The sequence below is a fragment of the Monodon monoceros genome, unplaced genomic scaffold (genome assembly GCF_005190385.1).
Source record: "Monodon monoceros isolate NGI ecotype Baffin Bay Population unplaced genomic scaffold, NGI_Narwhal_1 Super_Scaffold_7, whole genome shotgun sequence".
In the NCBI taxonomy this organism is placed as follows: domain Eukaryota; kingdom Metazoa; phylum Chordata; class Mammalia; order Artiodactyla; family Monodontidae; genus Monodon; species Monodon monoceros.
Window position 1 is genome coordinate 62,003,662 of NW_021703784.1, and position 22,332 is coordinate 62,025,993.

The 22,332-nt window shown below is 42.6% G+C and overlaps 1 protein-coding gene across 2 annotated transcripts in view; it reads left to right on the forward strand.

Moving 5' to 3' along the window:
* The window catches only part of SWAP70 (switching B cell complex subunit SWAP70), a 94,031-nt gene that overhangs the window by 13,414 nt on the left and 58,285 nt on the right, over window positions 1-22,332 (forward strand). The window contains exon 1 of one of the 2 annotated variants that reach the window (XM_029207418.1): window positions 1,956-2,143. The exons of the other annotated variant lie outside the window; for it this stretch is intronic. Within the exon in view, the coding sequence (XP_029063251.1) occupies window positions 2,045-2,143 (99 nt within the window). The 5' untranslated portion in view covers window positions 1,956-2,044. Of the gene's footprint in view, window positions 1-1,955; window positions 2,144-22,332 lie in introns of those variants that run through there. 2 annotated transcript variants of the gene reach the window in all.

The following is a 22,332-nucleotide window of genomic DNA, read 5'->3' on the forward strand; positions in this document are numbered from 1 at the left end:
AGAGTGGGGATTGTGGAAGAAGTAGGAATTTTTTTTTTTAATATACATTTATTTATTTATTTTTGGCTGCATCGGGTCTTTGTTGCTGTGCACGGGCTTTTCTCTAGTTGCGGCGAGCAAGGGCTACTCTTCAATGCGGTGCGCAGGTTTCTCATTGCAGTGGCTTCTCTTGTTGCAGAGCACAGGCTCTAGGCACGCGGGTTTCAGTAGTTGTGGCACGTAGGCTCAGTAGCTGTGGCTTGCGGGCTCTAGAGTGCAGGCTCTGTAGTTGTGGCACACGGGCTTAGTTGCTCTGCGGAATGTGGAATCTTCCCAGACCAGGGCTCGAACCTGTGTCCCCTGCATTGACAGGCAGATTCTTAACCACTGCTCCACCAGGGAAGTCCAAGAAGTAGGAATTTGAAAGTTCAGAATGTACTGGTCATGTGACCCCCACCCCCCACCCCAAAGCTTTGAAATATCTTTTTGGTGCTTCCAGGTACAGAGAGAGAAGGAGTGTCATCTAGTGGTTAATCTGAACCTTGAGAATTAGGAGGGTTTCTTTTTTGTCACTACCTAGGGAAAGCTGAGTTGGCATGAAGAGATTAGAGGTTAAATCATGTATTTTTGTTGACTTGCAGACTTGAGCTGGAGTTGGGGAAGATCATTGATAGAGACTGGATTCTGGCAGAGCAAGAAAAGTCCTGACAAATGGAGAAGTGGGGCCTCTAGGGCCCTCACAGTGAGAGACTGACAGTCCCTCTGCTTTTGCCCCTTCCCTTCAACTGGGCCAGCCTTTCCTCTGCCCCACCAAGTTCCCTTTGGCCTGAAGCTCACTGAAGCTGCTCCTTCCTTTTCTGCTCTTTCCAAATCCCCCCTCCTTATGATGCCCTTTTCCTTTTAATAAAGTTCATATATGTGCACTTAGGAACATAAAAGAGGAAAACAAAACCAAACTTCATCTGAGAACCGTTTCCCTTTGAAAACTCTTGGTATTTGTTTTTCTATCCATTTTGTCCAGATTTGGTCTTGGATTGGAGATGCAAGGCACTGTGCCTGGTGACTTAATCAGACTGGAGTCAGCCAGCAACATTTATTATCTTAGGATGTGAGCACTAGGAGAACCCTTCCAGAACATCTGGAGCAACCACGCTCATTTCATACGTGGAACATTTGAAGCCCAAAGAGGTCAGGTGATCATTGTTAACAGATATCAAATGAACATCTGCAATGAGGAGGACGCTCTTCCGGGCACAGATAGGTTCTTTTGAATGGTCCAACCATTCTGATTAGTAAGATGGGTGGAGTGATTTGCTGGGGTCCTTCCAGATCTCCTATTATGCAAGCACAGAAACATCACGAAACAGCAGCATTACCCACATCAAACCCTTCCTAAATTGTGAACTGTCCCTCAACAGCTGAGAGTTAGAAAAGGTTGTCTGACCCTCTGATTTATAAACCCACCTTAAACCTCAACTCTTTGCCCCCGGAGACCACTACACAGTAGGCATCAAGAGACGTTTGCGAAATGCATGAACCAATTTCCCTCGAGGCCCTTCCCTGCTTCCCCTCCCCCTCCTCTCCCACTAGGTACTGTGCCAGCATTTGAACCCCTGACCGGGGACTTTTGGGGATCTTGTCTGGCCTCCTCAGACAGTGACCCCGTCCCCGGGTCAGGAGCAGGGCTCCATTTTTCACTGTGGGACGCTGGACTCTCATATTTTTTCTCGGGATAGGGGCTCTTGTTTGGGGGGCATGCGAGCATCGAAAATGGCCCGAGCTGGTCTTGGGAGCACTAGGGGGATGCGTGGTGGCGCTTGCCGTTCTAGCCGGGAAAGAAGGCCGGGCGTTCCTACCGGCAGGGAGAGGCAGACCACCGGACCCAGAGCTCCAGCTGCACAGCGCGGTTCCCCGCGGGCGTCGAATGGGCGGGGCCTGGCGGGGGCGGGGTCTGCCGCTGTCAGGTGACAGCGCGGCGGGCGGTGGCGGCAGAGGCCAAGGGGCGTCAGACGCGCCGAGTGGCTGGCAGGACAGTCGCGGCATCCGGGGTAGCAGGGCCGCGACCATGGGGGGCTTGAAGGACGAGCTGCTCAAGGCCATCTGGCATGCTTTCACCGCGCTCGACCTGGACCACAGCGGCAAGGTCTCGAAGTCCCAGCTCAAGGTGGGCGCACCCGCCTACCGCGGGCCCGCACTCGCCCCTACCCAGCGCGTGCTCTACTACCACCGGGTGGAAGCGGGCAGGCGGGCGGTGACCATAGGGAATGGCGGACCGGAATGCGGCCGAGCGGCCTGCTTGGGGTGGAGGGAGCCGATACCGGGATTTGGCATTTTTCGCCTCCCTCTTGCTTTCGGGCCTCGCGCTCGGACTGGTGCGTTAGTTCCCTCAGGGCTCCTGGTGAGCAAGGGACGGCGCGAGTGGGGGGCTCCGAGGGGCGAGCCGGTCTCCCTGTTGGCGCGGGAGGCCCAGAAAGTTTGACTCGGAGAGGGCGGTGGGAGGCCCCCTTAGGAAACCTATCCAAAGTTTCCTCCCTGCTCTGGGAGAGGAAGGGACTTGCCCAAGGTGACTGGTCAGAGCCCTCTAAGGGGCACGCTCCGCACCGGGGCAGTTCTCAAAACGGCCAAATGCCCTCCAGGCAACCAGGCAGTTCCGAGAAGAGAGAAGTGCCCCAGAGCCTGGCCCGCAGCGGCCTCCAATTTTGGGGCGCTTTGGCGGTGGGGTACCCTTTCCGACTAGGGAGGAAGACCTAGCGTCCTCAGGTCTGGAACGAATCGAGGGTGTGCCGTGTGCCGCAGGGACCTTAGTTTCCGGGTGAGAAGCTCTGATCTGGCACTTTGCAAAAGCAAGTGCTTTTGCAGAGTCTTTATTGTGACTGCCAAAGACCCCATCATTAAGTGAGCGTATAAGGTATAAATAAAGGAATGCTTGTAAATTGAGTAACCCCAAGCAGGGTAAGTGGCATTTAGCCAGGAGAAATTGGCAGCTTCTTGAAAGTGTAAAATATGGAAACAGACAAGAAGAGCCATTCATAGACATTTAAAAATATACACATTTTGGATCTGAATGTCTGGTTTTCTTAGCCTCTTCTGGGAGTGAATTTCTGAAGATTGAGTTTGCTTTGTATATTTTGTGCAGTAATCAGGAGGTTCTCATGACTAGTGGCTTTTATGCCAGTAGGACTTAGCGTTCTGCCTGTTTTCCTTTTACCCTTCTCTTTTTTTTCTCATTCATAAAAACATAGTCTGGAAGGTTTCATAGAGATCATCCATTTAATCTTTATTTGACTTTATTTTTAAAATTAACATAGAGTAAAATTGACTATTTTGGTGGATGGTTCTGAGTTTTAACATATATAGATTTGTATAACTACTACCAAAATCAGGGTTCCATCATCCCCAAAAGTTCCCTCATGCTGCCCCCCTCTTCCTCAACTGCTGGCAATCAATGATCTGTTCTTAATTGCTATAGTTTTGTCTCTTCTACAGTGTCATAAAAATGGAGTCATACAGTATGTAACCTTTTGACAGTGACTTCTTTTGCTCAGCATAATGCCTTAGAGATTCACCTATGTTGTTGTGTATCAATAATTCGTTTTATTGCTAAGCAATATTCCATTGTATGGTTGTACCATAGTTAATCCATTCACCCTTGAAGAACATTTGTGTTATTTCCATTTTTTGGTGATTATGAATAGAGTTGCATTTTACTCTTCACTGTTTTTACTTTTAATTTACCTATACCACTATGTTTAAAGTGAGTTTCTTGTAGATGGCATGTAGTTGGGTCTTGTTTTTTTTTTTTTAATCCATTCTAACAATCTTTTAATTGGTGTGTTTAGACCAATTACATTTAATTATGATGTTCGATTTAGGGTTACCATTTGACTATTTGGTTTCTGTTTGTTTTCACTATTTTTTCATTTTTTCTCTTCCAATTGATGGCATTAACGAAATATTTTCTATTACTTTTGTTGTACACCATTCAAAATTGTCTTTGTGGCTGCTTATGGAAAAAGTGTCCAGAGGATTCTTCACTGTGGGCTTGGCAGGAAGTATTAAATCCTAGTGCATAGCTTTTACCCACGGGATGTTGATAATGCAAATGTGCCGTTGTATTTTGTCTCTTTGTCTGCTTAACTGAGAGATTTCGGGATTGATTCAGTTCTGTTCATCTTGCCAGTGTTTCTGGAATTGGAAATATTAAAAAGTTTCTATTTAGTTCTCTCCTTTTTGGAGTTTTGACTCTGAAGTTCGACGTTCATTGATCCATTGGCTAGGAATAGAGTTTTTGCTTTAATTTGCTCATTCATTCATTTGTTCATAAATAACCTTTTGCATATACTTTGTGTAAATTACCATGCTAATTTTATAAAAAGATCAGTATTTTTAGGCTCTTAAGAGTTAATATCTCCTTGGAGAAAATATCATACAATTGATTTATTAAATAGCAGACTAAAAATTACATACCCAAAATGAGGTTAAAATTTATTGCTTTGGAAAACTGTATGGGCATTTTAAAATACTTTGGACACTTGTCTTTTTGAATTACCTTCACAGTTTTTGACGTGAGTGGTGACACTTCATGTGTTAGATACTGTGCCTAATTCTAAGGGTGATATGATAGTGAAGGTGGGGGAAAAAGAAACATATGAATTTTTGCGTTCAAAGAGTTTAAATGTTGGTAGGCAAACTAAAAGAATAGGCAACCGTTAGAGAAGTCTCTCTCTGCCTTTCTGTGTATATATATAGATTATATTACTTAGACAATTACCCTATCCTTAAAAAATGTAAGATCTGGTGGTAGAGATAAGAAGTACAGGAATACTATGGAGAGGAAGATGTTGAATGTGATAGAAGATAAGAGCCCATGAGATTTTAGAGGAAGAGACCAGTACTTTTTACTGGTGGAATTACTTCATGAAAAAGCTTTGAAATTGCCTCTGAAGAAAGCTAGAATGTGATTATGTGGAAATGGGAGGAGGATTAAGCCCATCCTATTCATTCATTCATTCATTCTTTCTTTCTTTCAATGGGTATTTATTGACTGCTTTTAGCTCTAAGGGATCCCTGTGAACTACTGCAGGCCACAGGAATTAATCAGGCATTTATAGGGACTTCTGTGTAACTGATTTTGATTGGAGTGTAGGATATGAGTGTGTTTGTGTGTATGTATAAGAAAGAGTTTTTGATGGATGGATATTTACCTGGAGGTGATGTCCTTGGGTAAGTGTGGGGCTGTTGGTACAGGATCTTGGTAGTTGAAGCTTGGAAAAAGGAGAGAAGAGGTTCAACAGTGGCCTTGGGGAATGGCTACAGTAGGTGGTGAGAGGAAGAATGGAAGCCAGGGGACCAGAAATGGGATATAAGAACCACTTTGGGGCAACACTGGTGCTGAGGAAGAAGAGATTTTCAAGGTAAACATCGTCTGTTATCTTTGAGAGTTAACTTATTATTATTATGTACATATATTTTGGAGATTGTAAAGTAATGATATTGATTCTTCCCTGCCGTAGCTCGTAAACTACATTATTTCTTCTTTTGTGAAGAGAAGTTGTGAAAAGTTTGGAGTATTGGCATCATCTTGGGAATAAATTTATTTTTGACTTTTAAGGAGATTTCTTTGCAGTACAGTACTCATTAAGATAAATGTGTTTGGGTCACTGCTATAATTAGTAAATATTTCCCTTGAGGGCCCCCAGTTTAGTACAAAAATCTTACTATTTTTCTTTTGGCTGCGTTGGGTTTTCCTTGCAGTGCGAGGGCTTCTCATTGCGGTGGCTTCTCTCGTTGCTGAGCACGGGCTCTAGGTGCACGGGCTTCAGCAGTTGTGGCTTGCGGGCTCTAGAGCGCAGGCTCAGTAGTTTTGGCGCCTGGGCTTAGTTGTTCCAGGGCATGTAGGATCTTCCCGGACCAGGGCTCGAACCCGTGTCCCCTGCATTGGCAGGCGGATTCTTAACCATTGTGCCACCAGGGAAGTCCCCAAAAAGCTTATTTAAAAAAAATTTTTTTTTAATTTTAAAAATTTACTTTATTGAAGTATAGTTGATTTAGAGTGTTGTGTTAATTTCTGCTGTATAGCAAAGTGATTCAGTTATACATATATACATTCTTTTTCATATTTTCTATTATGGTTTATCACAGGATATTAAATATAGTTCCCTGTGCTGTACAGTAGGACCTCGTTGTTTATCCATTCTATATATAATAGTTTGCATCTGCTAATCCCAAACTCCCAATCCATCCCTCTCTCACCTCGCCTTCCGCTTGGCAACCACAAGTCAAAAAGCTTATTTTTTATACCTAAATTTTATTATTAACTAATAGCATTTTTTAAACATCTTTATTGGAGTATAATTGCTTTACGATGGTGTGTTAGTTTCTGCTGTATAACAAAGTGAATCAGCTATGCGTATACATATATCCCCATATCTCCTCCCTCTTGCATCTCCCTCCCACCCTCCCTATCCCACCCCTCTAGGTGGTCACAAAGCACCAAGCTGATCTCCCTGTGCTATGCAGCTGCTTCCTACTAGCTAGCTATTTTACATTTGGTAGTGTATATATGTCCATGCCGCTCTCTCACTTCGTCCCAGCTTACCCTTCCCCCTCCCCGTGTCCTCAAGTCCATTCTCTACGTCTGCGTCTTTATTCCTGTCCTGCCCCTAGGTTCTTCAGAACCTTTTTTTTTTTTTTAGATTCCATATATATGTGTTAGCCTAAGGTATTTGTTTTTCTCTTTCTGACTTACTTCACTCTGTATGACAGTCTCTAGGTCCATCCACCTCACTACAAATAACTCAATATCGTTCCTTTTTATGGCTGAGTAATATTCCATTGTATATATGTGCCACATCTTCTTTATCCATTCATCTGTCAGTGGGCACTTAGGTTGCTTCCACATCCTGGCGATTGTAAATAGAGCTGCAGTGAACACTGTGGTACATGGCTCTTTTTGAATTATAGTTTTCTCAGGGTATATGCCCAGTACTGGGATTGCTGGGTCATATGGTAGTTCTATTTTTAGTTTAAGGAACCTCCATACTATTCTCCATAGTGGCTGCATCAATTTACATTCCCACCAACAGTGCAAGAGGATTTCCTTTTCTCCACACCCTCTCCAGCATTTATTGTTTGTAGATTTTTTGATGATGGCCATTCTGACTGGTATGAGGTGATACCTCATTGTAGTTTTTTTTTTTTTTTTTTTTTTTTTTTTTTTTTTTTTTTTTTTTTCTGTACACGGGCTTCTCACTGTTGTGGCCTCTCCCATTGCGGAGCACAGGCTCAGCGGCCATGGCTCACGGGCCCAGCCGCTCCACGGCATGTGGGATTTTCCTGGACCGGGGCACGAACCCGTGTCCCCTGCATTGGCAGGCAGACTCTCAACCACTGCGCCACCAGGGAAGCCCCCTCATTGTAGTTTTGATTTGCATTTCTCTAGTGATCAGTGATGTTGAGCATCCTTTCATGTGTTTGTTGGCAATCTGTATATCTTCTTTGGAGAAATGTCTGTTTAGGTCTTCCACCCATTTTTGGATTGGGTTGTTTGTTTTTTTGATATTGAACAGCTCATATTAAAGGAGATTAAGCCTTCATCAGTTGCTTCATTTACAGATATTTTCTCCCATCCTGAGGGTTGTCTTTTCGTCTTGTTTATGGTTTCCTTTACTTTGCAAAAGCTTTTAAGTTTCATTAGGTCCCATTTGTTTATTTTTGTTTTTATTTCCATTTCTCTAGGAGGTGGGTCAAAAAGGATCTTGCTGTGATTTATGTCATAGAATGTTCTGCCTATGTTTTCCTCTAAGAGTTTTATAGTATCTGGCCTTACATTTAGGTCTTTAATCATTTTGAGTTTATTTTTGTGTATGGTGTTAGGGAGTGTTCTAATTTCATTCTTTTACATGTAGCTGTCCAGTTTTCCCAGGACTACTTATTGAAGAGTAATAGCATATTTTTGAGTAAAACAAAAATTACCATCTGTATAAATTTTGAAACTTAAAATACAAAGAAAAAATTAACATAAGAAAGATATTTGTTGGGACTTCCCTGGTGGTGCAGCGGTTAAGAATCCGCCTGCCAACGCCTGCCAATGCAGGGGACACGGGTTCGATCCCTGGGAAGATCCCGCATGCCACGGAGCAACTAAGCCCGAGAGCCACAACTTCTGAGCCTGCGCTCTAGAGCCCGTGAGCCACAACTACTGAGCCTGCGTGCCACAAATACTGAAGCCCGTGCACCTAGAGCCCGTGCTCTGCAACAAGAGAAGCCACTGCAATGAGAAGCCTGCACACTGCAACAAAGAGTAGCCCCTGCTTGCCGCAACTAGAGAAAGCCCGTGTGCAGCAATGAAGACCCAACGCAGACAAAAAAATTTATTAAAAATAAAAGATATTTGTTGAGGCAAACATAGATTTTCATTAAACTTAGCAATAAGATAAAAATACAGAACGCAGAATTTAAAAACTGCTTGTGACTTACATAAGCTACTATAGAAGCAGATGTTGGGCTGTCCTCTAGTCCAGCAGTCCCCAACCTTTTTGGCAGTAGGGACTGGTTTTGTGGAAGAGAGTATTTCCACAGGGCGGTGGCGGGGGATGGTTCAGGTGGTAATGCGAACAGTGGGGAGCGATGGGAATGGCAGATGAAGCTTTGCTTGCGTGCCACTCACTTCCTGCTGTGCGGCCAGTTCCTAACAGGCTGCGGACCGGTACTGGTCTGCGGCCTGGGGGTTGGGGACCCCTGCTCTAGCCACAGTGACGTTTCTTGTTAAAACAGCTGGGCATGAGGTCATTGCAGGTCAATATCTTGATCTTCATTAAAGAACGCCCCTTATCACCTCCATGCCCTCCAACAAATAGGGAACCAACTCTGCCTCACTTTCCTTACCTTGATTCTTTCTTCCACATTCCCTGTGATTTCCTTGACCTTCCTCCTGGCAATTTGTGCACCCTCTCCAGGGGACCTCTGTCTCTTTGGCTCCAGTTGTGGCATTTCTGGCTCCCTACCTGAGTTGTAGCTGTATAGGTCTCCACCCGCACAGTCAGCCTGTGCACCCCCATAGCAGTCATCAGCTGTATTAGCTTAATCTGTAATTGGATTTTTAGAAGGCAACTCATTTTTTTTTAATGAATTTATTTATTTTTATTTTTGGCTGTGTTGGGTCTTCATTGCTGCACGTGGGCTTTTCTCTGGTTGCGGCGAGCAGGGGTTACTCTTTGTTGAGGTGCGCGGGCTTCTCATTGCGGTGGCCTCTATTATTGTGGAGCACGGGCTCTAGGCGCATGGGCTTCAGTAGTTGTGGCATGTGGGTTCTAGAGCACAGGCTCAGTAGTTGTGGCACACGGGCTTAGTTGCTCCGTGGCATGTGGGATCTTCCCGGGCCAGGGCTCGAACCCGTGTCCCCTGCATTGGCAGGAGGATTCTTAACCACTGTGCCACCAGGGAAGCCCGCAACTCATTTTCTTAACTGTCATTGATTTGCTGTCACTATTTTTCAGGCTGGAACACAGAGGGATACTAAACTAAGTTATTGTTTCTTCTTCTTTTTTTTTTTTTTGCGGTACGCGGGCCTCTCACTGTTGTGGCCTCTCCCGTTGCAGAGCACAGGCTCCGGACGTGCAGTCTCAGCGGCCATGGCTCATGGGCCCAGCCGCTCCGCGGCATGTGGGATCTTCCCGGACCGGGGCACGAACCCGTGTCCCTTGCATCGGTAGGCGGACTCTCAACCACTGTGCCACCAGGGAAGCCCTAAGTTATTGTTTTAAGTTAAGCTTGTTCTAATTGTGTGGAGATCTACTTTTCAGCTGCTGAAGTAGATAGCAATAGGCTTATGGTGGGAGAGAAATCTTCAGAAACACATTCTTTACTTGCTTTTATACTTGTATTCATTAATAGCCCTTCCTTAGAAAAAACTGTAGTTTAAGTCTATGTTCATCTTGAATTCAGTTAAAAACTACTGGGAGAGATTTTGATGGAAACTTTTCTTTATATCTATAGGAAGGTGCTACATACATGTAGGTAGCTGAGTAAACATTATTGAACTTTTTTTTCACCAATTTTTTCCTTGGTTTTGATGTTTGTGCCCTTCTTTTGTCTTTTTTTTTTTTTTTTTAATGAGGGACATTTGTGTGTGGATTCCATATTTTAGTAAACTTTATTAATATGCCATCTGAAACAGACATTGTTACTTTTAGGTATATAAGTTTACAAAAGTCATAAGGGAAATAGTTATTGGACATATTGTTTGAAGGAGAAGCAACAATTATTTTCTTCTCCATTGGTGTTTAAAAATTATCTTCAAATTATTTAGTATTTTGATGGTCTTGCAGAAAGATACTAAATCTCCAGTGTTACTTAGAAATACATGCAGTTCCAAGAAGTTGAAAAGATGAAGCCTATCATTTAAACAAATGTACATCAAAAAGAAACTTTTTGAATAGTTCATGTATACATATGGTATAAAATTCATAATGTACTAAAGGGCATTTACAAAAGTGAAAAGTAAGTTTCCTCCAACCCCTGGCCCACACTAGTTACCAGCCCCTGAGGTAACCATTGTTACTAGTTTTTTTTGTATTCCTTCCAGAAATCAAAATGTACCTTAAAATTGAACTCTCCTACACTGTTGATGGGAATGTAAGTTGGTGCAGCCACTTGGAGAACAGTATGGAGTTTCCTTAAGATAAAATTGCTGTATGATCCAGCAATCTCACTCCTGGGCATATATCTGGAGAAAACTATAATTCAGAGAGGTACATGCATCCCAGTGTTCGTTGCAGCACTGTTTACAATGCCTATTGACTGATGAATGAATAAAGAAGATGTAGTATATATATATACACACACACAAACACACACAATGGAATATTACTCAGCCATAAAAAAGAATGAAATAGTGCCATTTGCAGCAACATGGACCTAGAGATTATCATACTAAATGAAGTAAGCCAGACAGAGAAAGACAAATATCGTATATCACTTATATGTGGAATCTTAAAAAAAATACAAATGAACTTATTTACAAAACAGAAACAGACCCACAGACATAGAAAACAAACTTGTGGTTACCGAAAGGGAAAGGAGGAGGGAAGGATAAATTAGGAGGTTGGGATTAACATATGCACACTGCTATACATAATATGTGTAGTATATTCAATATTTTGTAATAACTTATAAGGGAAAAGAACCTGAAAAAGAATTTATATCTGTATATATATAACTGAATTATTTTGTTGTACACCTGAAACTAACAGAACATTGTAAATCAACTATACTTCAATAAAAAAGTACCTTAAAATTAGTACCCTTACTGTTATAGTTAGTGTTGTCTTCTTAAATATAGCAAAATCTAGTGATAGTTTTCCAACGTCTGTTATAATTTTACTTTACAATTATGGTTGCAGTGTGAATTACATGTCAGTGCTGGAAATGTCTTGAATAAGATTATTGGCTCTGCACTCTTATCCTGTTGTTTTTAGAAACGCAGGGTTTTGTTTTGTTTTAAATTGTGCCCTTTTGAAGTAAAAGAGCACACAACTAGTGAGGATGTAAATGAAAAAAAATTGAGGAACAACATGAGTAGTTTGAATCTTTATTCATTTCTCAATGATAGATTTTCAACTAAATGTTCTTTAATTTTTGCCCTACGGTTGATTTTCGTATCTTGTGAATAATGTCATGTGTTCTGTTCCCATGTAGGCATTTAGCTTCAAAAATTTTTAATCTTGCTAGTTACAAAAGTAATTGAGCCAGGCCAGTGGTCTGTTGAAAATATAAAGGAAGCAAATTGCAGTAAAGGGCTTTTATTGTGTGAAACACAATGTAAAAGATTTGGTTAATTCTTGTGAATTTGGCATGTATAGTATTCCCTCCCTAATCTTTAGTGTTATGTTTCTGTTAACCCCTGTGGTTAAAGTTGTTTCTGTTCTAAAAATCTAATTAAAAAAAAACCCCATTTAGAGAACCAGAGCATGACTTAGGAGCGAGCCTGTGAAAGTCTTTGTAAATATTTTTTGTATCTCACCAAAATGAAACAGTAAAGACAGCTCTCCAAATAAAGAGCATGTAAGAGACATTCAAACATCTTAAAATGGTAATAATGGATTCTGGATTATTTCCTTTTTCCGTTTCTTACTTGCTAGAAACTTTTCAGTAAGATAGACTGGAAGTTTTTGTGTTTTTGAAATATATGTAAACTTTTGCTTTATTGAGGATAATACGCAATCCACGAGGCACTTTTGTGTGTGTGGCCTTCCATCTTAATAGCCAGTGCATTTCTAATCTTATGACTCAGAGGCTCTTAACCTTCGTGGTCCCCATTTTGTATTTCCTTTGGGGTCTTACTGCAGTCCCAGAGGTACATAGTAACTGGAAGCTAGAGACGGAAGAGGCTTTGAATAACCTTTTCTCACTTATTCAGTTTGCCCTCTCATTCCCCGACCCCCCCCACCGCCCCACCCCCCAGGAGGGTTATTGTAATCCCCTCAATGATTATTAACACATTGGAATCCGAATCCTGCAGCGTAAGTCTAAGTTAGTCTTTGCCTCAGCTTCCTTTTTGTTTCCCAAGGCTTCATTTCATAAATCTATTTTTCTCCTCTGCTTTCTGCTTTATTTCCTTCTTCTCATTCTACCTTCAGATTCCTTTTTTTTTAACCCCAAATCTGTGTCTACTTGAAACTGCAGTTTTCAGAAATTAATTTTTAATTGTAGAAAGGTATTTGGGAGTAAATCTGCATATAGTCAAATTTCATATAAGGAGATCTTACAGTTAGGAAGAGATTTCTACAATGTCAGAAAAATTAGTTTTTTCATCTCAAGGTTCTTCTATGCCTTCTTTACCCTTGGCTTCCTTAGGAATATTTAGCTTTACAGCCACAATGGCTTACCAACCAGAAGTGAGAGCAGTTAGGATAAAAGTTGTTCTGTCAGATGGACAATGTCGAAGGTATTATATTTCACTGGGTAGGCACCTCTGGGAGGATGGAGCACCTGCATTACCAGGCAGCACATCTCCATCAGTTCTTTTTTTAATTGAAGTATAGTTGATTTACAGTGTTTTGCCAATCTCTGCTCTACAGCAAAGTGACTCAGTTATACACATACATATATTCCTTTTTTATATTCTTTTCCATTATGGTTTATCACAGGATATTGCTATACTTGTGGTATACATTAGGGCCTTGTTTATTCATTCTAAATGTAATAGTTTGCATCTACCAACCACAAACTCCCAGTCCATCCCTCATCAGTGCTTTTTGTTCATAGGGTGTTGTATGTCTCAGGCAGATGCTGTTACCTTGGAGTTGAGAGCAGGAGCTGGTAGGCAGCTGACTTAACTCTCAGTGACTTCCTTCAGTGATGATTTGAGAAAATGCTGTTAGATAATGGGACACCAGGCTGTTAGATCGAACTAGGTTGGAATTCTGAAGTTCTTCACTGGGGTGACTTTGGGGAATTTGTTTTGCTTGTTGTATTTAGGACTCTCTGTTAAATGGGAATTATAAGACATTTTAACAATATACTTGCTTGAATAGATGGAGCTCACAACCTCTATGTGTTACAACAGAACATTTACCAGCCAACTGTTTCTTACCAAACACTGATGTTGAAGAAAATTGATCTACAAAACAGTATACAAATTTGAAGGTTTTAATCTATACCTTTTGCTAGGGACTCTGGGGAAGTGAAAAATATACAGCATTGTCCCTTACCTTGAGGAGTGTGCAGTTTAGTAAAGAAGATAATACATGAAATGACTACCACAAGATAAAGTATAAGCAAGTTCTAGAAAGTGTGGAAAATGAGGGCTGTAGGCCATGCTGTCCAGTACATTAGCCATTAACCACATCTGGCTATTGAGCATTGAAAAGTAGCTAGTCCATGGGACTTCCCTGATGGCGCAGTGGATAAGACTTTGTGCTCCCAATGCAGGGGGCTTGGGTTCCATCCCTGGTCAGGAAACTAGATCCCACATGCATGCTGCAACTAAGAGTTCGCATGCCGCAACGCCCGCCTGCTGCAACTAAGACCTGGAGCAACCAAATAAATAAATTTTTTTTTTTTAAAAAAAAAGAAAAAGTAGCTAGTCTGAATTGAGATGTGCTGTAAATATAAAATATACACAGGATTTCAGAGACTTAGTACAAGAAAATAACATAAGATATCTCTTTTAAAAATATCGATTACATGTTGTAGTTATAATATTTTGGATACATTAGTAAAATTAATTTTACCTGTTTCTTTTTTTTTTTTTTTTTCTGTATGCAGGCCTCTCACTGTTGTGGCCTCTCCCGTTGCGGAGCACAGGCTCTGGACGCGCAGACTGAGCGGCCATGGCTCACGGGCCCAGCCGCTCCACGGCATGTGGGATCTTCCCGGACCAGGGCACGAACCTGTGTCCCCTGCATCGGCAGGCGGACTCTCAAACACTGCGCCACCAGGGAAGCCCTCCCTGTTTCTTTTTATGTTTTAAAAATGTGGCTATTAAAAATTTTTAATTCCATATGTAGTTTGCATATTTCTGTCAGATGGAGCTGCTGTAGAAGTTTAAAGGAAATAGAGAAAAAGATGCAGACAGTTTTAGGGGCTTCCCCGGTGGCACAGTGGTTAAGAATCTGCCTGCCAACGCAAGGGACATGGGTTCGAGCCCTGGTCCGGGAAGATCCCCCATGGAGCAACTAAGCCCGTGTGCCACAACTACTGAGCCCATGTGCCACAACTACTGAAGCCCGCGCGCCTAGAGCCTGTGCTCCGCAACAAGAGAATCCACCACAATGAGAAACCCGCACACCGCAATGAAGAGTAGCCCCCACTTGAGCACCTAGAGAAAGCCCACGCACAGCAACTCAGCCAAAAAATAAATAAATAAATAAATAAATAAATAAAATAAATCTGTAAAAAAAAAAAGGTGCAGACAGTTGTAGACGAGAAACGTTTCATGGAGGCGATGGAATGTCAGCTGCTTCTGGAGGGAATGGGGCAAATCTTGTCCAGTATAGTCACAGAAAGATGACAGGTATGATGGTGGCATGGTGGATAAGAGCAGGAGCTAAAACTTGGAGTATTTGTGAGCAGTAAGGAAATACTCTGGGGGGAGTCGTGTTTGATTTGAGGCATGGTGGAAAATTAGGATTTAAAGGGAGATGGGGTTACATTTTAGATGGTTTCGTTCTTGTACAGAGTACATGATTAATATGTATTTGTGGACTATGTTAGAATGAGTAGTTTAGAACTGATCCTGTAAAGAGAGGAAGTTATTAATACTTTTTGGGTAGATATATGACAAAGGTAGAGTTTTGAGATTATTCTAACAATGTGGGTGTGTTGACATGAGGGGAGAGGCTGGAGATGGGAAGACCAAGTGGGGGACTTCTGTGAAAGTTGATGCGTGCTAGACTGGGATGGTGGCAGTGGGAATCAAAACCGATATGCTCCCTACCCTCATGGAGCTTGAAGTCTTGTGAGTGATATAGATCAGCAAACCGACAATTCAAATATGATATAAAGTACACAGCGCTGGGAAACACAGAGGAAGGGAACCTACCTAGCCTGTGGTGAGAATTGGAGGAGTTAGGTCAGAGAATGTTTCTAGAGGAACAGTTGTCACTGACCTTAAGAAATGTGTGAAGCTCCTCTATAAGAACAACTGTGATGAAAGATTTGGAAAGTAAATCCCTTGGAGGCACAGGAAAAACTGTCAGGAGAGAGAACACTGGTTAGGGAGTCAGGAGACTTGTCTCTGCTCTGTTATTTGTGTGACCCTGGAAGGTTTCTTCTCCTTGCTGGGCTTCATATTCCTCATTTGCGAAATGTGGGATAGCAGACAAGATCTTCAAGGCTTAGCCTTCTAATTGAACTTTGTCAGCTCGATATGTTTACCACGGTCTTATCCTGGTGAATGGTCTTTGTTAGGGCCTCAGAAGGGAGAATGGGAGCTGCTGCTGGGGGCGGGGAGCCCTTGTTTCCCCAGCCCCACATTCTCTGGTTAGCCAACAGGGAAGCTCACTCAGTGGAGAGAGGAATGGCATCTGAACTGGATCCAGAAATAGGACAAACTATAAATTAAAAAAGTACAAGAGTAGGAGAGTCCATAGTTTTGTTGTTAAGGGAATGGTGGTACCAAAGTTAGAATCGGGGTGGGAAACCTGTTTTGGGGAGAAAGGTAATGAACTCTCCTTTGGAGTTTTTGGATGTGAGGCAAGTTTAGCATAGAAATCTTTCATCTTAGTGATATAAACCAGAGCTCAGTTGATAGGTCAAGACCAGAAAGGGATCTGAGAGTCATTAAGGTGACTTAATGTTTTCAGAATTAAAGCACTTTTTTAAGAACTTGGGGCTCAAAATTGGGCTTTGGGAAATGTCCAGATTGGGAGAATGAAGGGTAAGGGAGGTGACCCCATAAAGGTAGACCAAGGTAGAGTAAGTTCTTTGAGAAATTTAGAAAATAGTATATCATGGGACCAAAAGTCTTGAGAGGATGATCCAGACTGCTCAGTGCCAGAGACTTGGGAGAGTGAATTGTTTAGAAGGTATCTATCCCAGGTTGGGTTCTTCAGGAAACAGATGCTGAGACAGAGTTGGGAGTGCAAAAGGGTTATTGGGAAGAAACGCTTATGGGAAAAAAGAGAGGAAACAGGATTGGGAAAAGGAGCTGTCAAATCATGATACAGACTTAACAAAACCAGGAGCTCTGGAGCAAAGATGGCCTGTTAGAGGATGTCCACCCTGGGGAGAAATGGTGTCACCAGCTTGCTCAGTCATTGGCTGAGGTGGACCCCGAAAGTACTAATAACTAGAGGCTATCAGCTAACCACAGTCATTGTAGCGGGGCAGCAGTTCCTTTCTTGAGTGGTGCAGCTCTGTGTCTACCACAGAATCTTTTTGAAAAAGCAATTTCATGACATTGATAGGGATAGAAAGAAGCCATATTATAGTGACTAGAAGGGGACAAGGGGACAGAGTGGTCAGAGGATGGGGCAGCAGAGGTAAACCTCAGATTTGTGATCTTTATCATCACCTTGGGTGTACACTGTGGCTTCAGATCTCCTCTTGGAGAAGAGTGTACTAAATTGAACTACCTAATTTCTCTGTCTTCTGCTATAGACTTCTCTCTCATACACTGTTAATTCCTCTTGAGTCCTTTCCTCAAAATTCTTTAGTGGAATTTTTAGAAACTGGACTGCTTTACTAGATCTCAGGTCAGATGAGTAATGCCTTCTAGTTCTGGTAGTGCTAATAACTAATGGAGGTTTTTTTTACTTCAAAAATGACCTGAATTAGAGATTCCAGTTAAACAAAAATTCTTCCTGGAAAGAATATACTGGTAGTATAGTGAAATACATTAAAAGACCCACATCTAGGGCTTCCCTGGTGGCGCAGTGGTTGAGAGTCCGCCTGCCGATGCAGGGGACGCCGGTTCGTGCCTCGGTCTGGGAAGATCCCACATGCCGCAGAGCGGCTGGGCCCGTGAGCCATGGCCACTGAGCCTGCGCGTCCGGAGCCTGTGCTCCGCAATGGGAGAGGCCACAACAGTGTGTAGGCCCGCGTACCGCAAAAAAAAAAAAAAAAGAAGACCCACATCTAAATAAAGGTGATAGAGAAGCAAACTAAATGAAACTAAACAACAACAACAAAAAAAAACCAAAAAAAGAAAATTCTTAAATGGGACTCATTTAGTAAACATTTGTTGACATCAGGCACTCTCCCCTCGGCACTTTATTAGGTTTTTTTTTTTTTTTTTCCGGTATGCGGGCCTCTCACTGCTGTGGCCTCTCCCGTTGCGGAGCACAGGCTCCGGACGCGCAGGCTCAGCGGCCATGGCTCATGGGCCCAGCCGCTCCGCGGCATGTGGGATCCTCCCGGACCGGGGCACGAACCCGTGTCCCCTGCATTGGCAGGTGGACTCTCAACCACTGCGCCACCAGGGAAGCCCTTTATTAGGTTTTGATATTGCAGGATAGATACAATAAAGATCTTCTCTTTAAGGAGCTTACAGAGTAGTGGGAGAAATAGAAACAGAAGCTTATTGGAGTTAAATCTTCTTACACATGATTTATCTTCCTTTTAAAAAAATGTTTATTTATTTAGACTGTTCTAGGTCTTTGTTGTGGCATGCAGGATCCTTTTTCTTTTTAATATTTATTTATTTATTTGGTTGCTCTGGGTCTTAGTTGAGGCAGGCAGGCTCCTTAGTTGTGGCATGCATGTGGGATCTAGTTCCCTGGCCAGGGATCGAACCCGGGTCCCCTGCATTGGGAGTGTGGGGTCTTACCCACTGGACCACCAGGAAGTCCCTGACTTATCTTCTTAAAGACATTTGTTTATGCTGTGATCCAGTGGGAGGCTGGAATCTAAGGAGGCTGCCCAGATCAGGAGACTTTGTTGCCCATAGTGTGGCTTCTTCAAGAGGCATGGCAAAGCATAGTTCTTTGTGAATGACTCAAGTGAGTTAATTTCATCAACTTTATAGTCCTACAATGATCTCTTCATAGTTTTTAAATTTTATTGGTGCTCTCTAGCTGAAACCCCAGATAGAGAGCACTAATAAAATTAATTTTAAAAATTAATTAAAAAATTTTACATAAATATAAAAGCTTCACTTTTTCTGATTATAAAGGTAGAACATAGAATATTCAAACAATACTTTAAGGCGGAGGTCCCCAACCTTTTTGGCACCAGGGACCGGTTTCATGGAAGACAGTTTTTCCATGGAATGGGGGCGTTGAGGGGGTATGGTTCAGGCAGTAATGTGAGCGATGGGAAGCTATGGGGAGCAACAGATGAAGCTTTGCTAGCTCCCCTGCTGCTTACCTCCTGCTGTGCAGCCTGGTTTCTAACAGGCTGCGGACTGGTACTGGTCCATGGCCTGGGGGTTAGGGACCCCTGCTTTAAAGTATAGAGACGGGGACTTCCCTGGTGGTCCAGTGGTAAAGAATCCGCCTTACAATGCAGGGGACGTGGGTTTGATCCCTGGTCAGGGAACTATGATCCCACATGCCATGGGGCAAATAAGCCTGTGTGCTACAACTGCTGAGCTCATGTGCCACAACTAGAGAACCTGCGTGCCGCAAACTACAGAGCCCAGGTGCCTTGGAGCCTGCGCGCCACAACTAGAGAAAAGAAAACCCACCGCCACAGCTAGAGAGAAGCCTGGGCACCACAACAAAAGATCCCGCATGCCTCAATGAAGATCCCATGTGCCGCAGCTAAGACCCGATGAAGCCAAAAATAAATAAAATAAATAAATATTAAACAAATCTTAAAAAAAAAAAAGTATAGAGACAAAGGTAAAAGCACCCGAAATTCTACCACCAAAGGCAGATACAGTTAACTTTGCAATGATTTTCTAACATCTTTCACTCACCATCCTTCCTCCCTCTCTCTCCCTCTATCTCCCTTGCTTCCTACATGTATACACATGCATGCACACGTGTATGCATATACTCATACATATATATCCTTTTATATAAATAGGATCCTATTTCATATGCTTTTGTAGCCTATTTTCTTAGTGTGTTAGGGTCATGTTTCCATGTCAGTGCACATAGACACAGACACCATCATCCTTTATGACTATGAGCTATTTCATCGTGTTGATGAGTTATGCTTTGTTTAACTACTTTACTATTCACAGATATTTGAGGTGTTTTGATGTTTTCAGCCAGGGATGCTGCTAAACTTCCTACAATGCATAGGACACCTCCCCCTGCTCCCCAGCAAAGAATTATCTGGCCTAAAATGTCAGCAGTGACAGAGAAAACCTGCTCTATACCTTCTCCAGTGTTGGGTGTTGGCAATTTTTACTCCCCTGTGTCTGCTCAAACACCAGGTGTTGTTTTTCAGGCAAAAAGTAGTAGCTCTTTTAGTTTGCATTATGTTGATCACTAGCAAAGTTAAGCATCTTTTCCTATACTTATTAGTCATTAGCTTCTTTTGTGAATTTTCTGTTCGTGTCTGTGGTCCATTTTTAAAATTAGGTGTTCACCTTTTACTTAATAATTTCTAGGAGTAATTTGAATATTGGAGCTATTAGCCTTTTTTGTTTGTTTATGGTGTCTCTTTTTAAAGGGAAATTAAGAATTTCTATGTGGTCAAATTTACCAATATTTTCTTTCTGAAGAGGGCTAAGTTAGTGAATTATCCAAAATAACTTATTAAAGGTAGTCTATGTAGAATGTAATCCAGTGGCATATACTGTAGTTCAATGGTAAACGTTCTGTGGACACATCACAACAGACGGTTTTGAGTTAGATATCCTTCCTTAATGTGTCCATAAGTGTTATGCTCCCACTGAGTCCTCCCTTAACCCTCTGCTAGTCACCGTAAAGGATATGGAAGAACAACATTAGGCAGGGTTTCCTCCCTTACTGAGCTGCAGTTAGGTATTTGAGATATTACTGGTATGTGAAACAGAATTCACGTTAAGTGCTGAATAGGAGTTCAGTGGACAGAGGGGGCGGTGAAGGTTTCCTAGAGTTTATGAAGAATAACCCAGTCTTGAAGGATGTGACTAGGCAAAAGAGAATGTTTCCAGTACCGGGCATGATTGTGGGACAGGCAGTTAGGAGACCTGGGTTCTTGTTTCTGATTTGTTACTAATGAGTTTGTGACTTAGGCAAGTCTCAGTCTTTTTTTTTTTTTTTTTTTTTTGGAGGTATGTGGGCCTCTCACTGTTGTGGCCTCTCCCGTTGCGGAGCACAGGCTCCGGACGCGCAGGCTCAGCGGTCATGGCTCACGGGCCCAGCCTCTCCGCAGCATGTGGGATCTTCCCTGACCGGGGCACGAACCCGTGTCCCCTGCATCGGCAGGTGCACTCTCAACCACTGCGCCACCAGGGAAGCCCAGGCCTCAGTCTTTTTATCAATGAAATAAGGAGATAGCAGTAGGCTATTTCCTAAGAGCACTTTCATTGTTAAAGTATTATGGTTTTTCTGTGAAAAGAGAATTTTTAGAATGAATTTGTTCAGCATTTATTGAAAGCCTTCATTCTGAGTAGCACGTTAAGTGCTGTGGGGATGCAAGGGTAGGTAAGACATGGGCCTTTCAGAAATTTACAGTCTTATGGGAGAGAGAAAATCATGTGTGGTAGTGTAAGATAAGAAATACAGAGTGCTTGGGAAATGCAGAGTGGGGAAGGCCATCTTGATTTTGGGAGGTGGAGGCTTCAGAAAGGGATGGCAGTTATGTTAGGTGGAAATGGAGGTGTAGGGGTGATTAGAGCAGAGGCCTGGATGGGTCAGGGGAGTGATACAGGGTTTGTTTGGGATGCTGTGAGTAAGCTTGTTTGACTAGATTTGTACAGTTGGTGCAGAGGGGTGGGAAAAAATAAGGCTACAAATGTAAAGTGGGGATGGCTTGCCAAGTGACTTAAATACGGAGCTCAGATACCTCTTTGGTTTTTACTTCTGTAGGCTTTTGATGACTTTCAGACAAGGTGTTAATGTGAGGTCAGCAGCCCTTGAAGATTAATTTGGTAAAAGTGTCTAGGATGGTGATTGATTGCATTCAGGGACTGAGTCAGAGATGACTGAGATTTCTGAGGCTGAGTGTGGTAAAGATAATTTAAGAGAAAGCAAGCAGGCCTTAAGCAGTGACAAGCAGGATGAAAAGATATTGTCGGGAAAGGGAAAATGAGTCCTTGTGGTAAGGGGCGGGACTTCTATTAAGACAATGCTCTTAAGGCAGGGCATAGCTCTGGTAGGAAGTTGGTCATTCTGTTAGGAAGAGTTTTCTGGTAATTCGCCCTGAGCTTGAAATTTTATAAATCAGACAGGAATTTTCACATTTAAAAAAAAAGGTTGCCCATTATGAATTATACTTCTGTAATTGTGTCGGTTAAGATAAGCTTGTCGGAATAGAGATCCCTACCCCCCTTTTTTTCAGTGTTGAATTTTGCCCATTACGCACATCCTGTAAAGGGAAACAGTCTGTGACTAGGGGGCTCATTTCAGAGAACCTTTGTAATCTCTACATCTTTGGGAGGGAGGAGGGTAAGCATTAGGCACTCATGTGTTAAAATACTGTTTAGCCATTCATCATCCCTGATATCTTTTCAGGATGGTTGGAGCAAAATGCTTAAAAAGGGTAAATGGCAAACCGCTGAAAAGGAACAGACCACACGAGCAGTTAATTAGTCATCTCTCGTCTGCGGAGGCCCTGCAGAGGCATTAGCAGACAGCTATGAAGGAACTGGAGAGATGAGGGTCTGGCATGGATATGGATCTTTTATTGTAGTAACAATAGTTTATTCTTCAAATCGGGGCCTGAGAGCAAAGTTGCTTAGCAATTATGTGGGCGTTGAAAGAATGGCCTTTGGAGGAGCAGGCATTTGAAGTAGGATAAATTCAACTTTCT